Genomic DNA, 15681 nt, shown 5'->3' with positions numbered 1-15681 from the left:
GCAAATATCAGAAGATTTGTGTGTGTGTTTGGACTTCACAGATTGTCTTTCTGGCTTCCACCCTTTCATACTGAACTCCTGGCTCCTGGCTCTTGGCTACTCGTACATCAGTACACATTGGGAAACCTCCAAAGGATGCGCTGTCACTCACTCACCTGCTGCCAGCTGCATCCACCCGCAGATCTTATACACAGTGGCTGTGCTGCAGAAGAAGAAGAAGGCGAAGCAGCCAATGCAGGAGAGGACCAACACCATGGACATCCCAATGAAGAAGGACGCAGCTTTGAAGGCGCTAGACGGGATGGAGCTAAACTCTGTGAAGGTCCCCTGGCACGTCAGGTCCCGGGATATCCCGCTCCCGATGCAGTAGTGAAAGAGGCCGAAGTAACCAGCCTGTGGCGTGTCCATGCCATCCCCGATCCAGTAGGGCTGAACGAAACACACCACGTTGACGATGGCGAAGAGGATGGTGAAGATGGCCCACAGGACCCCGATGGCACGAGAGTTCCTGACATAGTTGGTCTGGTAGATCTTGGCTGCCTCCGTGGCTGGGAGCATCGCTGCAGGTGTCCCAGGGATCATAGATGGATTCAGTACTTTATGGATTCAAATAGGACTCAGGTCCCCAATGGATTCAACCTTGACTAGGTTCACCCTAGTATTTGGTCTGGATTCTGTTCTCAGGAGCTCTCTGGATTCAACCTGGATATTTGAATTCAGATCCTATCTGGACTGAATCTAGTTTTAGGTTCTATTTGGGTTCAGTTTGGGCTCAGATACACGGTGGATTCGAACTGCACTCAGTCCTATCCGGATTAAGCTCCTATCTGAATTGAGTCTAAATTCTGGTCCGATCTGGATTGAATCTAGATTAAGGTTCTATCTGGACGCAGTTTAGATTCAGGTCCTGTCTGGATTCAGTCCAGATTTAGGTCCTTTTTTGGATACAGATCCTATTTGGATTGATGCTGGATTCTGGTTAGATTTGGATGAAATCTAGATTTAGATTGTATCTAGATTCAATTTGGATTTAGATGCGCTGTGAGTTTGCAATGAAATCAGGTTCTTTATGGATTCAGTCAGAATTCATATCCTCTCTGGATGGAGTAGATTCAGATCCTATCCAGATTCAGTCTAGATTTAAATCCTTTATGAACTCAGTCTGGATTCAGATCCCATCCAGATTGAGACTGGATTCAGTTCCTGCGTCTGGAATCGGATCGTGTCTGGGTTGAATTTACTTTTATGAATTCAGTCCACTCTGCATGTCGTTTACACTCTGGTCCTCTCTGGATTCAATCCGGACTCGGTCCTCTCTGGACGTTGCCTGGGGTGCCACCTAAACTCAAGTACAGACAGAACAGCTCACAGATGTCACGACAGTCTAAGCAGTTTTAGTGCCAGATGTCACAGTGATTCGTTCAGCGTGGATGTGGCAGTCTGTCCGTGACTCCAACGATGTTCTCTTCCAGCTCTCTTCCCATTCAGCCTCTATGCATCCGCATCATTCAGCCAAGCAATCTCATTAAGGTGAATAATCACACTTGGGACAGCAAAAATAATGACTAAACTCAAATGAAGACACAGCTCATATGAAGAAGACGCATTCCAGTGCAGCGGAGATAATACTCCCAACGGAAATGTCAGTATGAATACTTAATGATGACCCGAATAAATTAATAATACTTGGATGGTTTGCGAATACCCAAACCTTAAGTGATTAAATACATTTATCTATTCATATATAGGCCTATGCATATATATATTTATATGTATATATAAACAATAATCTACCTTACACAGTCCAAAGGGTTGTTTCCATGAGGCTATTACAAGATATAAAGGACTTTCCGTGATAAAGCTTGCTGTTGCGTTTAACAGAAATAACAGATGTTCGGATGACGACACTTGCACTGCATCATATTTTGCGTGTCCATTCTTCTCAGATTTAACGCAAATATCGCTCTCCTCTCGGCTGCTGGTTTAACGGCGTACTCCATCCGATTTAATCCTGTGCGCACATCTCAGAGCAATAAAACACATTACACCCGACCACAGTCAAACGCTGGGATGAGATTCATGCCGCGCGTGTTGATCGCAGTGAGACGCGCTCGCGGGGACGGAGTGCGCTCGAGCGAACAGCGCAGATTTCTGGCACACCCGAATATTCAGTCTGCGTCTGTCACTCCCTGTCCGCATAGCAGATCAAGAGACGCTTGCGTGCCTGTACAATAAACGTGTTCCCTAAAATTACATCTACATTCACCTGTGTCGCTACTGACTTTCAGGCGGATGATGATATGGATTCTCGGTTTTAAACGTTTAAAAATTAAATTCAAGAGCGTTGGGATTTAAAACACCAAGAACTACAAATCCCAGACTCTTGTCCGGAAATGACGCGGACTCGTGACGTCCTTCGTGAACAGCGCGGGCAAACTGAGGTGAAGTTCTCCGTTCTTCAAACACGGACAAATATAACCATTCGTTTCTCAAATAACTAGGTATTTGTGATGTTTTTTTGTTTGCTAGTTTCTATTGAAAAGTGGCATGTTTACCGAAGCTGTCTGTTGGTTTGAACACGTGTAAATATTATTAACAATGTGTTCTCGCAGTTGCTTGTGTGACAACATGCATCAGATGAATGTCTGTGCGTCGTGTTTCTGTCCTTTTCAGCGTTAATGCTGAAAACGACAACACGTAACGTTTGTTATTTTTTTAACATGGCACTAATACAGGTGTTTATTATGATCAGAGAATGTCTGTGACGCTGCAGTGTCCCGGTTATCCCGAGGACACACTGCGCTCTCTGGCCGAGAGACTGCCGTGCAGAGAGACACAGCTGGCCACACTGCTCGCACTCATGGGACAGGTGAGTTAAATAACTCCTACTCATTTATTTATTGATGGTTTCATGGGTTATATTATGTACTAATTATTGAATTAAAAAAATAAACATGGGTGATTATTCAATTCATCATTACTGCAGTCTTCAGTGTCACATGTCACATCAGAAATCATTCCAGTATGCTGATTTATTATCAGTGTTGGAAAGAGTTGTGCTGCTTAATATTGTTTTGGAATCTGTGATACTTTTTTCAGGATTATTTGATGAATAAAGTGAAAAAGAACAGCATTTATTTAAAATCTAAATCTTTTCTAACAATGTAAGTCTTTATTAGAACTTTTTATCAATTTAACACCTCCTTGCAGAATAAAAGCATTAATTTCTTTAAAAAAATAAAAATAAATACTGACTTCAATCTTTTGAACGGTAGTGCATATTGTCACAAAAGATTTCTATTTTGAATAAATGCTGTTCTTTTTAACTTATTCATCAAAGAATCCTGAAAAAAGTATCACTGGTTTCAAAAAAATATTAAGCAGCAAAACTGTTTTCAATATTGATGATAAATCAGCATTTAAGAATGATTTCTGAAGGATCATGTGACATGAAAATTCATCTTTGCCTCACGGGAATAAAAACCATTATTTTAGATTGCAATAATATTTCACAATATTCTGTATTTCTGATAAATTCAGCCTTGATGAACAGAAGAGATATAATGTCTGCTGTTAATGTGAGCTGTGGTTTCTATGTCTGTTAACAGCCAGATCAATACAGTTATCCTTCAGTCTTCATCTATGGCCACAGAGCAACAGGAAAGAGTCATGTGGTGCTCTCCATCATGAAAGATCTGGAGGTAAGATCATGAAAACCGAGTATTTGGAAAGTTGTGGTTTATAAAACCTGTAAAAATGCTCATTTATGGAACACATTACACAACTTTTGCCCCAATTTACAGTTTGAAGGAGTCACTCTAGTTGGTGAAAATCAGAACCAGTCTGGGTTTTTTTTTTTTTCTTTTTTTTTTCAGTTAGATTTGACAGATTTCACTGAAAACTTCATAGTGAATGACTAGCTTTATTATCTCCAGACTATGAATTTGTCCCGTCTGAGCTGAGGACATCAAACATGTATTAAACATATATTATTTTCATTTGTCTTGTGATTGTTAGAAACAAGGCTCATGTTTCTGCATGAGTTTGTTGTGTTTGGAACAACTTGTAAGTCTGGTAGTGTGTGAATCTGTAGTCATGTGGTGTATGATGACTAGTTTTCCTCTGTAACCATTTACGATGTAGGCATGTGTATGCTGCCTAGTGCTTTCAAAGTCATGTAGTGTTTGTTGTTTTGTGTGTGTTTCAGCTCCCCCATGCGTCAGTGGACTGTGTTGAGTGTGTGTCCAGTGGGCTTCTCTTTCACCAGGTGTTGTCTGCCTTTTTTGGGCCCGATGCTGCAGCATTGCTTCCCCGTTGCCCATCTCTGTCAGATTTTGTGCGACTGTACAAACAGATGAGCTCTAGTTCACCTGCCACTCAGACACGCTATATAGTGAGTTTATTTAACATACATGTAGTATGTATATGTAGTTTAATATTGATGAAATAATATGTTTGGAATTTTGTCAGAATGTTATGTCTGTGCTTTTAGATATTTATTAAAGCTGTGCATTAATGTGACACAATGTTATATAATGTCCCTGTAGATTCTGGACAGAGCTGAACGGATGAGAGATATGGATTTCAGCCTGCTTCCTGCTCTTCTGCGCCTACAGGAGTTGGTATGCGCTCTGTTTAACTAATGCTTTACTGCATTAAGTAGAATACCTGTTTCTTTATATAGTCTTATGTCTGATAAGCAAATTCTCTTTTCTTCATTCTTCTTTATCACCCTTTGGCAGGTAAATGATAATGTGACCGTCATCTTGCTCAGTGAAATCGTGTGGGAAAAGTTTCGGCCCAACACTGGCTGCTTTGAACCGCTGCTATTTCATTTTCCAGATTACAGTAAAGGTAAGAGTGTAAGACCATCAAAGTTAAAGATGGGTATCAAATGACAGATTTTGATGTAATTGTAGCACTGTCTAAACAGTGAGGTCATGTAAATATAAGTGAAGATCAAAGTTGTCAATATCCCAATGTTTTATATAACAAAGATTATTATTCTGCTGCATTTGTCAACACTTCTAGGCTTTCTTTGAGCTTTTTCAACATATAGTAACAATCAGAGTCTCTCAACTGAGAGAGTGTTAGTACTGGGTGCAAACAGGGATATCAAGGATATTTCATACTTGAATGAATGAAATGTGTCTTAAATCCTTTTTTTCTGGTCCCTCAGCGGAGCTTGTGCAGATTCTGTCTTGGGATCATCACCCATCCTACACACCTGAGCTCTACGCTTCCTACATAAACATCCTGCTGGGGGTCTTCTTCTCAGTATGCAGAGATCTAAGAGAGCTCAGGCACCTGGTGAGATCATACTTGCCTTTAAGCTGCCTGAGTCTACAGCAACAAACAGCAGTTATTTTGTAGCAGTTTTTATGATGTAGCAGGTGCCCATCAACCAGTAGAAAGTGTTTTTGCTGTTCACTAGCTTTATAAAAACACAATACATTAGTGGGTACTAAAATACTAAATACACTGTTTAAAATTAAATTTTAACAGGCTGTCCTGAATTTCTCCAAGTTCTGTGAACCCCTGGAGAAAGGAGAAGGTAAAATATTTAAACACAACTGAATGATGCTTCCATTTAAAGGCTTAGTATACCCAGAAATGTAAATTTTATAATCTCTTCACCCTCATGTTGCCTGAAATCTGTATTCTCATTATGTTGAATGAATTTGATTCTCTGCAATCTGTGTTCTTATAACGCTGAACATTGATTGAGCCTCTGCAGTGAATGGGTGCCATCAGAAAGAGACCAAACAGCTGATAAAAGCATCGCAATAATCCAAAAGCAATTGACATGACTCCAGTTCAAATAATGTCTCGTGAAGTCAGAAGCTGAGCATTTCTAAGGAACAAATACAGCATTACGGTGTTTTAACTTTAAACCGTGGCCTCTGGCCAACATACCAGTCCATAAATCCATAATAATGCTTCCTCCAGTGAAAAAGCATGTCCCTTGTTGTCTTCTCACAAGAAAACTTGATAGATTTGTTTCTTACGAACACGCAGCTTTTCACTTCACTTCTGAAGTCGTGTGAATTACTTGTGGATTATTGTGATGTTTTTAATCAGCTGTTTGGACTCTCATTCTGACGGCACCCATTCAGTGCTGAGGATCCACTGGTGAGCAAGTGATGATGTAATGCCACATTTCTCCATATCTTTTCTGATGAAGAAACAAATTTATCTATATCTTGGAAGGGTGAGTAAATTTTCATTTTTGGGTGAACTAATTCTTTAAAGTAGTCCTGATCCATATGCCATTTTGTGATGACCCTCCCCTTTAAATATTATAAACTCCCCCTTTTTGTGTCAGCACAGTGTTTGAAATAATGTTTTCTTGCTTCCTTCAGCCAAAGAGAGCGATATTCACAAGTTATGGAAAAACATTGAGCCCCATCTGCAGAGAGCCATGCAGACGGTTTACCTCCGAGAGGTGTCCAGGTCTGTTAGTGCTGTGTGATTTCTGAAGAGTGCTCACGGTTGAGATTGTGCTTGAGTCGTGTGTCACATCAGTCACTGAGTGTTTGTGTGTTTTGGTTTACCGCAATCAGCGTGCAATGGGAGCAGCAGCAGATGGACGAGAAGGAGGCCACGACCCTCAGAGGTACACAGACAGACACACACTCTGCGTGTTCAGACAGACCAGCAGAGGCCTCAGTCATGCCCTCACGGACCATCTGCTGGCACTGCATAGGGCTGCTTAAAATTAGGTCCAGTGCTTTTTCTAGGATAGACTGCCAAGATTTCTACTTTTATCAACCTTTTGACCACACATTAGCTGATTGGCTTCCATGATGAGTCATAGATAGTGTGTGTGAGTTTGTTAAGGCTAGTATCGTCAGCATTGTTGCTGTTATTATCATCCCAAAGGTTAAGGATTTGAGCAACCCTACTCTTATGGGAAAAAAAAAAAAAAAGTGTAATTGCATCACAAATCTTCAAAGTATAATAAAAATTGGTATTTGCTGATAATCTAATATTATTTAAATGAAAGGTCACATAAGTGTACTTATAGAGTGCACTTTAGTTACTGTTTCTTGCACTTAAAGTGCACTTTGTAATTCTATTTATCGCCCAACACTAAAAGTTCATGATTATAATAACTGTCGTGTTATTCTATACTAATATATTTTAAATATACTAAATTGTGTTTTCATCATTAGAAATGTGTAATTACAAATATATTTAAGTACTTTACATACAGGTTTCAATAGAAATAACATGAAAGTATATTTTAGTTTACCATAAATGCTTGTCAGTTCTGCAGTACACTTTACCTATATTTCAAGGACAGTAGAATTATGAAATTATATATAAAGATGTACACAAGTTCTACTCGGGTGGGTCAAAAAAAAGCACTCTAAAGTTGCATTTGAAATGCATTTATTTCTCATGCATTTTAATTTAATTTTAAATAATGTGCAAATGTGTGTCACTGAATGTATATTCAGAGTATATACACAATATTTCTAAATAAGTACTTTTCATAAAAAGTATGATAAAGAGTGCTACTTTTTCACAGGAGTAATCATTCGTTAATTGATACTCCATAATACTTAAAACATTAACTAAAATGTGATGTTACAACAGTAGATATAAATCTACTTAAATGGTTTTTAAAAAATATTAATTTATTTTAAAAAATGTTAATTGCAAACAGTCCGTTTTTAAACAGTCATTTTTAGACTTAACTCATTTATTTTATCTGTATCTTTGTTCTTTTTTTTTTTTTACCAATGGAAATTAATTTCCTCATCAGCCAATGAGATTTTTTCCCCCTCTTCCTGTAGTTTTATCAGCACATGCTCACATAGAGCTGCCATATTACTCCAAGTTTCTGCTCATTGCTGCATACCTGGCATCCTTTAACCCTGCCCGCACAGACCGCCGCTTCTTCCTCAAGGTGTATTACAGTGTTCTGATCTTCTCATATTATCTACACATGACTTTTCATGAATGCATCTTCTTTATGAATCATGTGGTCACTAAAAAATAGTCTTGTCTTTGCTTTAGAGTCACGGGAAAATAAGAAAGACCAATTTCTTGAAGAAACATGAGAAGGTGAGAAGTTTGCTTCTGTTGCTTAATTGTTCACTGCAAGTTTATAAATATAATCTATCCTTTTTCCCCCTTTGATTTTGTCTTTTTGCTGCAGACTAGTAACCATCTGTTGGGACCGAAGCCTTTTCCTCTTGACAGACTGATGGCCATATTCTACAGTGTGGTTGATAGCAGGGTTGCACCCACAGCCAGTATCTTCTCACAGGTAATTTAATTGATCAAATGATAACAAACTACGCCATTCATTTTAATTAGCTCATTCGAGGCAATAAGGGGTGATTTATGATCAATGCACAAGCAAATCTTGGAATCATTTTGGACACTGGGTGGCAGTGCTTCATCTTTTTTATTTTTATTAATTATTCTGTCAAAACGTAATTAGTTTTCCTTGATAAATTAACAGCGTATTTTGATTAATATCTAATAATCCATTTTAAAATTGTGACTTCAAGGCCTTTAAAAAAATAAATACACTTTTTTGTGCTGTAAAATATTTCATAGGTTAGATATTGCTCTTTATAAGAGCTTGTGTATTTTAAAACTTGTTTGAAAGCAAGTATAATAACCTTATTTGTTTTTAAAGGTTAACTGCCTGTGACTCATTGTGTGATTATTTACATTTTAATAATTTTTCTAATAAAGTTTCCTATGGGACACACATTGGTGGCCCAGAAAGCTTTAATAATCCATTGAACTTGAATCAGATATTATGACATTAAATAAATATTATAATTGATATGAATGCATATGAAATACATAGTTTGCTTTCTGTCTTACAGATTTCATCACTAGTTACTCTGCAGCTTCTCTCTCAGGTGGGGCATGATGACCAGCTGGATTCACCCAAATACAAATGTTCAGTTTCACTGGACTTCATTCTTGCGATCTCCAGGTGTGTGTGTGTGTGAGATTGTTAGACCTTTTGGCCCTCGGTCTTGTGATCCAATCACAAGTGGTCAGAAAAGAGAGATCACTGTTTACACCTGTTAGTAACTTGCATCTTCTGTGACATCTTGTGATCTGATTTCGAGTGGAGGATGTCTCATTTTGTGTTTACGTCACTATCTACTTCAATGCGTTACTCCATACACAAGAACTTGGTTTTAACCATTTGTGATCATATTACCTAAAACAGAGTTAATTCCAGGTATAAACGGTGTCTTTGATTACATTTACTAACCATTAGATACACGCAGAATTAGGGCTGGGTATTGAGTTCCATATTTGTAAGGCACATCATAGGGGTTAATTTCATCAAAGTCAGTGTGCCAGTAAGCTTGCAGCATGCTTTATGTGCCTAAATCAGTGATTGGCTCTGGCGAGGCATGAAAGAAAACGCACGTTCATCATCGGAGACAGGATGGGTTATGAACGCGTAATATGATTGACAGATAAGCAGCGAATGAGCTTCCTCTGAGTCAGATTGCAGAGGAGAAAACAAGCAGACAATGCTAGAAACAGCTAATGCTCATCAGATCACGTAAATCAGTGGAAAGTGAATAGAAATGATGATTCTGTCTAAGCTATGCATTTTAAAATAAAAACGCATTAGTGTAAACATAGCTTGGGGACATCTTTGGTGAAAAAAGGCTTGTCAGTCTCCTATAAAAGTGGACATGCTCATTTTTGAAGAAAAAGAAGAACTGAGTGATTTAAAGATCTTAAGCATGCAGCAGTGATCCTCACATACTGACTTAAAACTGTTTATTTTGTACTGAAAACTACTTGCACTGATTTGTGTTGGTATTATTTTGTTCCTTTGTGCAGTGGCTCAGGAGATGAGTCTGTAAAAACCTTAACAAACTGAAAAAAATTGTTATATGTAATGTAAGTTTTTTTGAGGTAATGTAATCTTGTTAAATTGAATTTCTTAAAATTGATATTGAAAAAGTATCTTTCAGGAACTGGTATCAAAGTCAAGGTATCGGTATCAATATTACAAATTTTTAAACGATACCCAGCCCTACATATAATAGTTTGGCTGTGTGCTAGTTTGACTATTTCTGTTTTTCATTCTAGAACTGTAGGCTTCGATGTGGTGAAGTATCTGTACGACTTCCTGTGATCTTGCAGTGGATATGAACCAAGCATCTAATCGGACAAAATCACATGGATGTGAATAGACTGCAGGATAAAAGATGTTACAAGAACTTCAATCAGATGTCACCACAGGAAAATACTCCCAGTTTATACAAGAGACTCTTTCCTTAAAGGGAAATTTGATGGGGTTTTTTTTGTGATAATGTGTGACACAACTTAATATTGGTCTAATAAATACTGTATAGTTTGTTACAATAATGGGTCCTATTTACTTTTCATGCTTTACCGGTCAAAAGTTTGGTGATTGTTTTTTTTTTTTTTTTTTTGAAAGAAGTCTATAATGCTCACCAAGGCTGCATTCATTTGATCAAAAGTACAGTAACAATAGTTATTGTGAAATATTATTACCATTTAAAATAATTTTAATAGTTTTTAAAATGTAATTTATTTTAATGATGGCAAAGCTGAATTTCCAGCAACCATTACTCAGATGAATAGAAAAAAAACAGCATTTATGTGAATTAGAAATAGTTTTTGTAACATAATAAATGTCTTTACCATCACTTTTAATCAATTTAATGCATTCTTGTAAAAATATTAGTAAAAAATGATCATTTGAAATAAGGTGCATGATATATACACATATACAAATATATATATATTTTAAAGAAGGGGCTCCTATGTGTGCTCTGCTCAAAGTGTATTATGCTAAGAACCAGTACAAGCTCTACTAGTAATTGATTGTAGTAAATAATTAATTTATATCTATTAGGCTTTATTCCCATCTGCTGATGTTCATGCAGTGTTTTTGCAGCATGATGGCTGGCATAAGATCCCACCCGGGCTTCACAGTAATACCATAGCTTCACATGCCAATTCAGCCACATTTAAATGAGTGAGATCTCTATATTGTAATATGTTTTGTGTTATTTGGATCCTTTGTAGAAGAGTAGCTCCGCTCAGAGGACTGGCCTCCTTATACTTTTGCGACAAGATGGCAAAGTTGTCATGAATACCAATCACCCTCTTGGATGCAGACAGACACAACCCAGAACAATGACTAAATGAGGATCTGGGAGAAAGGAGCAGTGTGTGCAATAGAGTGTAAGTGATTAACTGAAATTTAGGTTTTTAGAATTTTGGTCTCTTAATTCAGCTTTTCAGAGGTTACTGATGCTTCGTCTGACTCACAAGGTCTCCATGGTAATAGATTGGGGTTGTCATAGAAACTGAAGGACCGCAGTTAAAAAGGCTCCAAATGTGACTCATGTGTTTTCTCACACACTGTGACGTAGTTCGAATAGAAGGAGGCTTGAGACACAAGGGCAAAGGGTCATTTTGGTGATTGCAGTTAATTAATACATACATGAACTTACACCAGTTATTAGGTTTTTAATATTCAAATGGAAGCACAAGCAGTTCATTAACAAGCTTAAAGTAGATCCTGTTGTCCTACAACAGAAGGCACCCTTATAATATGTCTATGTGAATGCAGAACAAGCCACTTTCATTCTTAAACATTGCAGAGATTATAATAATATGCAAAAGTAATAAATATAGTATACACATATCTATAAAGAAGTAAACATTCCTAACCTGACAAGAGTTTTACATGCAGTGGAATACTATTTCAATGTGTATTCTTCAAATAATTTAAATCAAAGTTCAACTAATATGTATTTGCCAATTTAAACCTTATATTGAGAGACTAAATCAGACTGGAGAATCGTTTAAATTTCTGTTAAAAAAAAAGAGATGAAATTATAAAAAAAAGGTGGCCATTTACAGTTCCAAAAATACCTTCCCTTGAACAGTCATTAAAAAAAAAACTTTAAAAAAGTGACAGTTTAACTTTTAAATGGTTACAAAAAAAAATCTAATTCTAATAAACGCAGTTCTTTTGTACATTCTCAAAAATATATAGCAGTGTTCACAAAAATATTAAGTATTTAAAAATATGAAGTTTTCAACATTGATAGTATAACTGGAGCTGCTGAAAATTCAGCTTTGACATGAATAAATTACATTTGACATAAATAAATTACATTTTAAAATGCATTCAAAAGAAAACAGTTATTTTAAATTGCAATAATATTTAGCAATATTACTGTTTTTAATGTGTTTTTTTTTTTTATCCGGTAATGCAGCATTGAGGGCCCCAAACTTTTGAACAAATGTATTTGTTAACCACTTATTAGTCAGATATTTATCAATTTCTTACTCTGAGGCATCTAAAACAAGTGATCCAAAAATATGTATTTTAAAATTTTTTAAATGTTTTGTTGATAAAGTAACTAATAAAACTATAAATGTATAATCTATAAAACATCCATGTCATACTGATTCTTTTCCAATGAAGCCTTAGCAAGAAGTTTATTAGACGTGGGACGTCCCACACCAATTTCATCTCTTGGCCTCTTTAGCTCAAATCTCTGTTTGAAGTGATCGTGCTTTAAAGTGCTTTCAGAATTAGACAGTTGTTTTGTGATCAAGAGACTCTAAGGGAGAACCGTAAGTGGCATATATGAATGCGGACGGTCTCTTAGACGCTGTGTCTCCGGTTATGGATCATGGCCACAATGTGCGAAAGGTCTAAACTCTTCATCATCACCTCCATAAATTCTTCATCAGTACGTGCCCCTGCTACAAACTCCTCCAGTGACAGCTCCCCTGTTGAATGGAGAACAGTTAGCGACCATAGACAGGCAAATCATAATCATACTCTTTTAAAGATTGAATATGTCTTTTAAGATTAGAATCTTATTTCAATTCCGATTGTGATTACACTCACCATCTCCATTGACGTCGATCCTATCAAACACTCGGTTTGTAAACTCCTCAGCACTCGATTCCTGTGACTCACTTCCATTGATGGCACGGATGGCCTAATGTAAAAAAAAAAAAAAAAAAAAAAAAAAAGGATTTATGTTATCTTTTCATAGCCATTTAGTACAGTTTGTACTAACATTATCTTTCCTACCTTTATGATATTCAGGAGCTCGTGTCTGTCAATGCAGCCATTGCCATCAACATCATAAAGTCTGAAATACCAGCGCAGTTTGTGCTCCATCTTGCCTCTCATTACAAGACTGAGAGCAGCCACATACTCCATGAAGTCTATGTAACCGTCCTGCAAAAGAGAGAAACTCGTTTAAGAAACATAATACATTCTAAACACTGGAGACCATTGTGATTGATGTCATATATACCGTTTTATGTCTGATATGGTTGGTTTGCATTATGGCTTAGAACAAATGATTTATCAATCGGCATCCACATCTGGATTTTATTTTTAATAAGTTGTAATATGTTTTATATTAGGGATGTGTTCCCACATTAGACCGTAATGAATCCTAAAGCAGCTGGATGTCCTTTGTCTCTTGTTTATGTGATGGAGGTGTGGAGGATCACGACTGGGATGATGAAGGTGCCCTCTGTAGGATTACTGCCAATTCTAAGGTCTGTGTCTGAGACACGGACACCAGCCGCTAGTCGCAGACATAATCCTCAGGTCAACACACTTTCCTCCAAATGTCACCTCTGTTTTATGACAGATCCCAACTGTCTAGGGCAGTGTCACGGAGGAAGGTCATGGCAACGTTGAGGTTTGTCAATGTGGAGATATGTATGTATGAGTTTGATGACGCATATTGACTTTAAGACAGAGGTAATGACATACTCATTAAATAAGATAATTAAGATTAACGTTTGAAATACACGCTGGGAATCTTGTATGAAATGCTCATATCGAGATATGAGTAGCAATAACATCATGAAGCTTAAAACTCATTTGAAAATCCCATTGGGACTCAATTATGAAAACATGTTTTGGTGTGGAGAAATTAAACAGTTGTTACTGCACGTGAATGGGATTGGTTTCTATAATACAATCTCAAACCTGTTCAACAATCTGTAAATCTTAATCTCATAGATAAGCTCATTATTCATTGTATTAACACGAGTCTGTAAATAAAAGCTGACATGAACTGCCAAATATAGCCCTATAAATATAGAGCCAGACAACACGGTAAGAATGATCTGAGATTTGCTCGGATCTGATTTGATAAATAATGAACTCACGTGTGCTGACGTGTGTACAGTGATCGGCAAATATGCGTTTATATTCAAAAGTTTGGGTTCTATAAGATTTTTTAAATGTTTTTAAGAGTCAGCAGCCATTAGTCCAGTCGTTCGGGTCAAATGATCTCTTAGAAATCTGTCTAATATGCTGATTTGGTACTCAAAAAGCATTTTTTATTATTATCAATGTTGAAAAGAGTTGTGCCGCTTAATATTTTCATGGAAATTGTTACAAAATTTTTTTTTCAAGATTCTTTGTTGAATATAAAGTTCAAAACAGCAGCATTTATTTTAAATAGAAATCTTTTGTAACAATTGGTTCATCCTCACTGGATAAAAGTATAAATTTATTTTTTTTAAATCATACTGACAACAAACTTTTGAACAGTATATAAATCAAATCTGTATATATATGTATACCGTATATATGTAAAATCTGATTTAACAGAATGCAATGAGTCTCAAAACCTGCATATTATAACCTGAAACATCAAATATTCCATCAATGCTGAAACCGTCTTTGAAAGCAGAATGTTTTCAAAGGCATCCTTAGCAACTGTTACTATCCACTCAAAATGAACTTTCACTCACCTTGTTCATGTCAAATGTGCGGAACATCTGCTCGATGTAGGCATTGGCCTCTTGATCCAGGCCTCTGAGCCCGAAGAACTGTTTGAACTCATGCAGCGTGAGCTGACCAGATGGACACTCAGTCATGAACTTCTTATACCACAGATGCATTTCAACGGCCTGCAGGTCGTCCACGGTGCTGCTCGTTGAATTCCCCATCACTCAACTGAGAACTGATTGTTTTGGCGAGCAAGACTGGAGCTACTCTGTCAGAAATCCCAACTGGTCTGCTGTGCAGGCGAGTGTTTCGCTTCTCACAGACACACGACACTGGGATCTAAGAAAGAGGTGGGCACCCTCACGAGGATTTTGTACTGGCCTGGGATCAGACACGCCCCACCAACTCCATCTTATTGATATTAACTGCGACTAATCCAGCTCACTGTAAATGAGGCTTAAGGATGACCATGGCTGGGATGGCCATTGGTAATTGCATGTGAGCTTGGGGACATGCTGACAAATGTTCCCATGTGACGGCCTGTGAACAGATGCAACTGCATCAGCATTTCTCGTATGCAAGTTTATTTTCAAATTGTCAGCTGATAAATATTCATATAAATACATGTTAGAAGCCATGTCACAATTCTGAGCCATCATCATATACCAAGGTAACAAGCTTCAGCAGATATATTTTTTTCATACATGACAAAGCCTTTACAATTGGCCTAATTACGTATCAATATTTGCAATCTTCCTAATAATTAAAAAAAATGCAGTTGCAAACATTATAGTGGCAAAATTATATATAATGTACTGTAGAATTTGTTGTATAATGCCAAAAATCATTGGAACCTCCACATTCTTCACATGAAAAAATAAAACAATCAGTTTGTTACCATTTGATTGTCAAATTATATA

General features: G+C 37.1%; 3 protein-coding genes across 5 annotated transcripts in view; 1 reads left to right on the top strand and 2 right to left on the bottom strand.

Moving 5' to 3' along the window:
* lhfpl3 (LHFPL tetraspan subfamily member 3) overlaps positions 1–2177 on the bottom strand; it is a 32759-nt gene extending 30582 nt beyond the window's left edge. Inside the window, exon 1 of the mRNA XM_042742691.1 lies at positions 156–2177. Within this exon, the coding sequence (XP_042598625.1) occupies positions 156–582 (427 nt within the window). The 5' untranslated portion in view covers positions 583–2177. The remainder of the gene's footprint in view (positions 1–155) is intronic.
* The window catches only part of orc5 (origin recognition complex, subunit 5), a 37147-nt gene extending 26779 nt beyond the window's left edge, over positions 1–10368 (top strand). The window contains exons 1-15 of one of the 3 annotated variants that reach the window (XM_019093191.2): positions 2241–2441; positions 2753–2869; positions 3609–3701; positions 4208–4393; positions 4548–4622; positions 4743–4854; positions 5180–5310; positions 5506–5554; positions 6363–6453; positions 6564–6616; positions 7803–7915; positions 8026–8073; positions 8168–8278; positions 8853–8965; positions 10093–10368. In XM_019093191.2, coding sequence (XP_018948736.2) covers positions 2394–2441; positions 2753–2869; positions 3609–3701; positions 4208–4393; positions 4548–4622; positions 4743–4854; positions 5180–5310; positions 5506–5554; positions 6363–6453; positions 6564–6616; positions 7803–7915; positions 8026–8073; positions 8168–8278; positions 8853–8965; positions 10093–10138 — 1386 coding nt within the window. In that variant the 5' untranslated portion in view covers positions 2241–2393 and the 3' untranslated portion in view covers positions 10139–10368. Of the gene's footprint in view, positions 1–2240; positions 2502–2752; positions 2870–3608; positions 3702–4207; positions 4394–4547; positions 4623–4742; positions 4855–5179; positions 5311–5505; positions 5555–6362; positions 6454–6563; positions 6617–7802; positions 7916–8025; positions 8074–8167; positions 8279–8852; positions 8966–10092 lie in introns of those variants that run through there. The other 2 variants (XM_042742671.1, XM_042742678.1) reach the window with 2 other exon arrangements.
* Positions 10369–12213: 1845 nt separating this feature from the next.
* On the bottom strand, positions 12214–15191 carry LOC109072506 (guanylyl cyclase-activating protein 1-like). Its single transcript, XM_042742587.1, has 4 exons — positions 14785–15191; positions 13094–13243; positions 12905–12998; positions 12214–12783 (listed from the first exon to the last, which is right to left on the bottom strand). The coding sequence occupies exons 1-4, from the start codon at positions 14980–14982 to the stop codon at positions 12656–12658; spliced, it is 570 nt and encodes a 189-aa protein (XP_042598521.1). The 5' UTR covers positions 14983–15191; the 3' UTR covers positions 12214–12655.
* Between the last annotated feature and the right edge of the window lie 490 nt (positions 15192–15681).

This window comes from Cyprinus carpio, chromosome A4 (assembly GCF_018340385.1).
Source record: "Cyprinus carpio isolate SPL01 chromosome A4, ASM1834038v1, whole genome shotgun sequence".
Lineage (NCBI taxonomy): Eukaryota > Metazoa > Chordata > Actinopteri > Cypriniformes > Cyprinidae > Cyprinus > Cyprinus carpio.
Note: the sequence above shows the minus strand (reverse complement) of the source record. Positions and strands in the feature narration are given on the sequence as shown.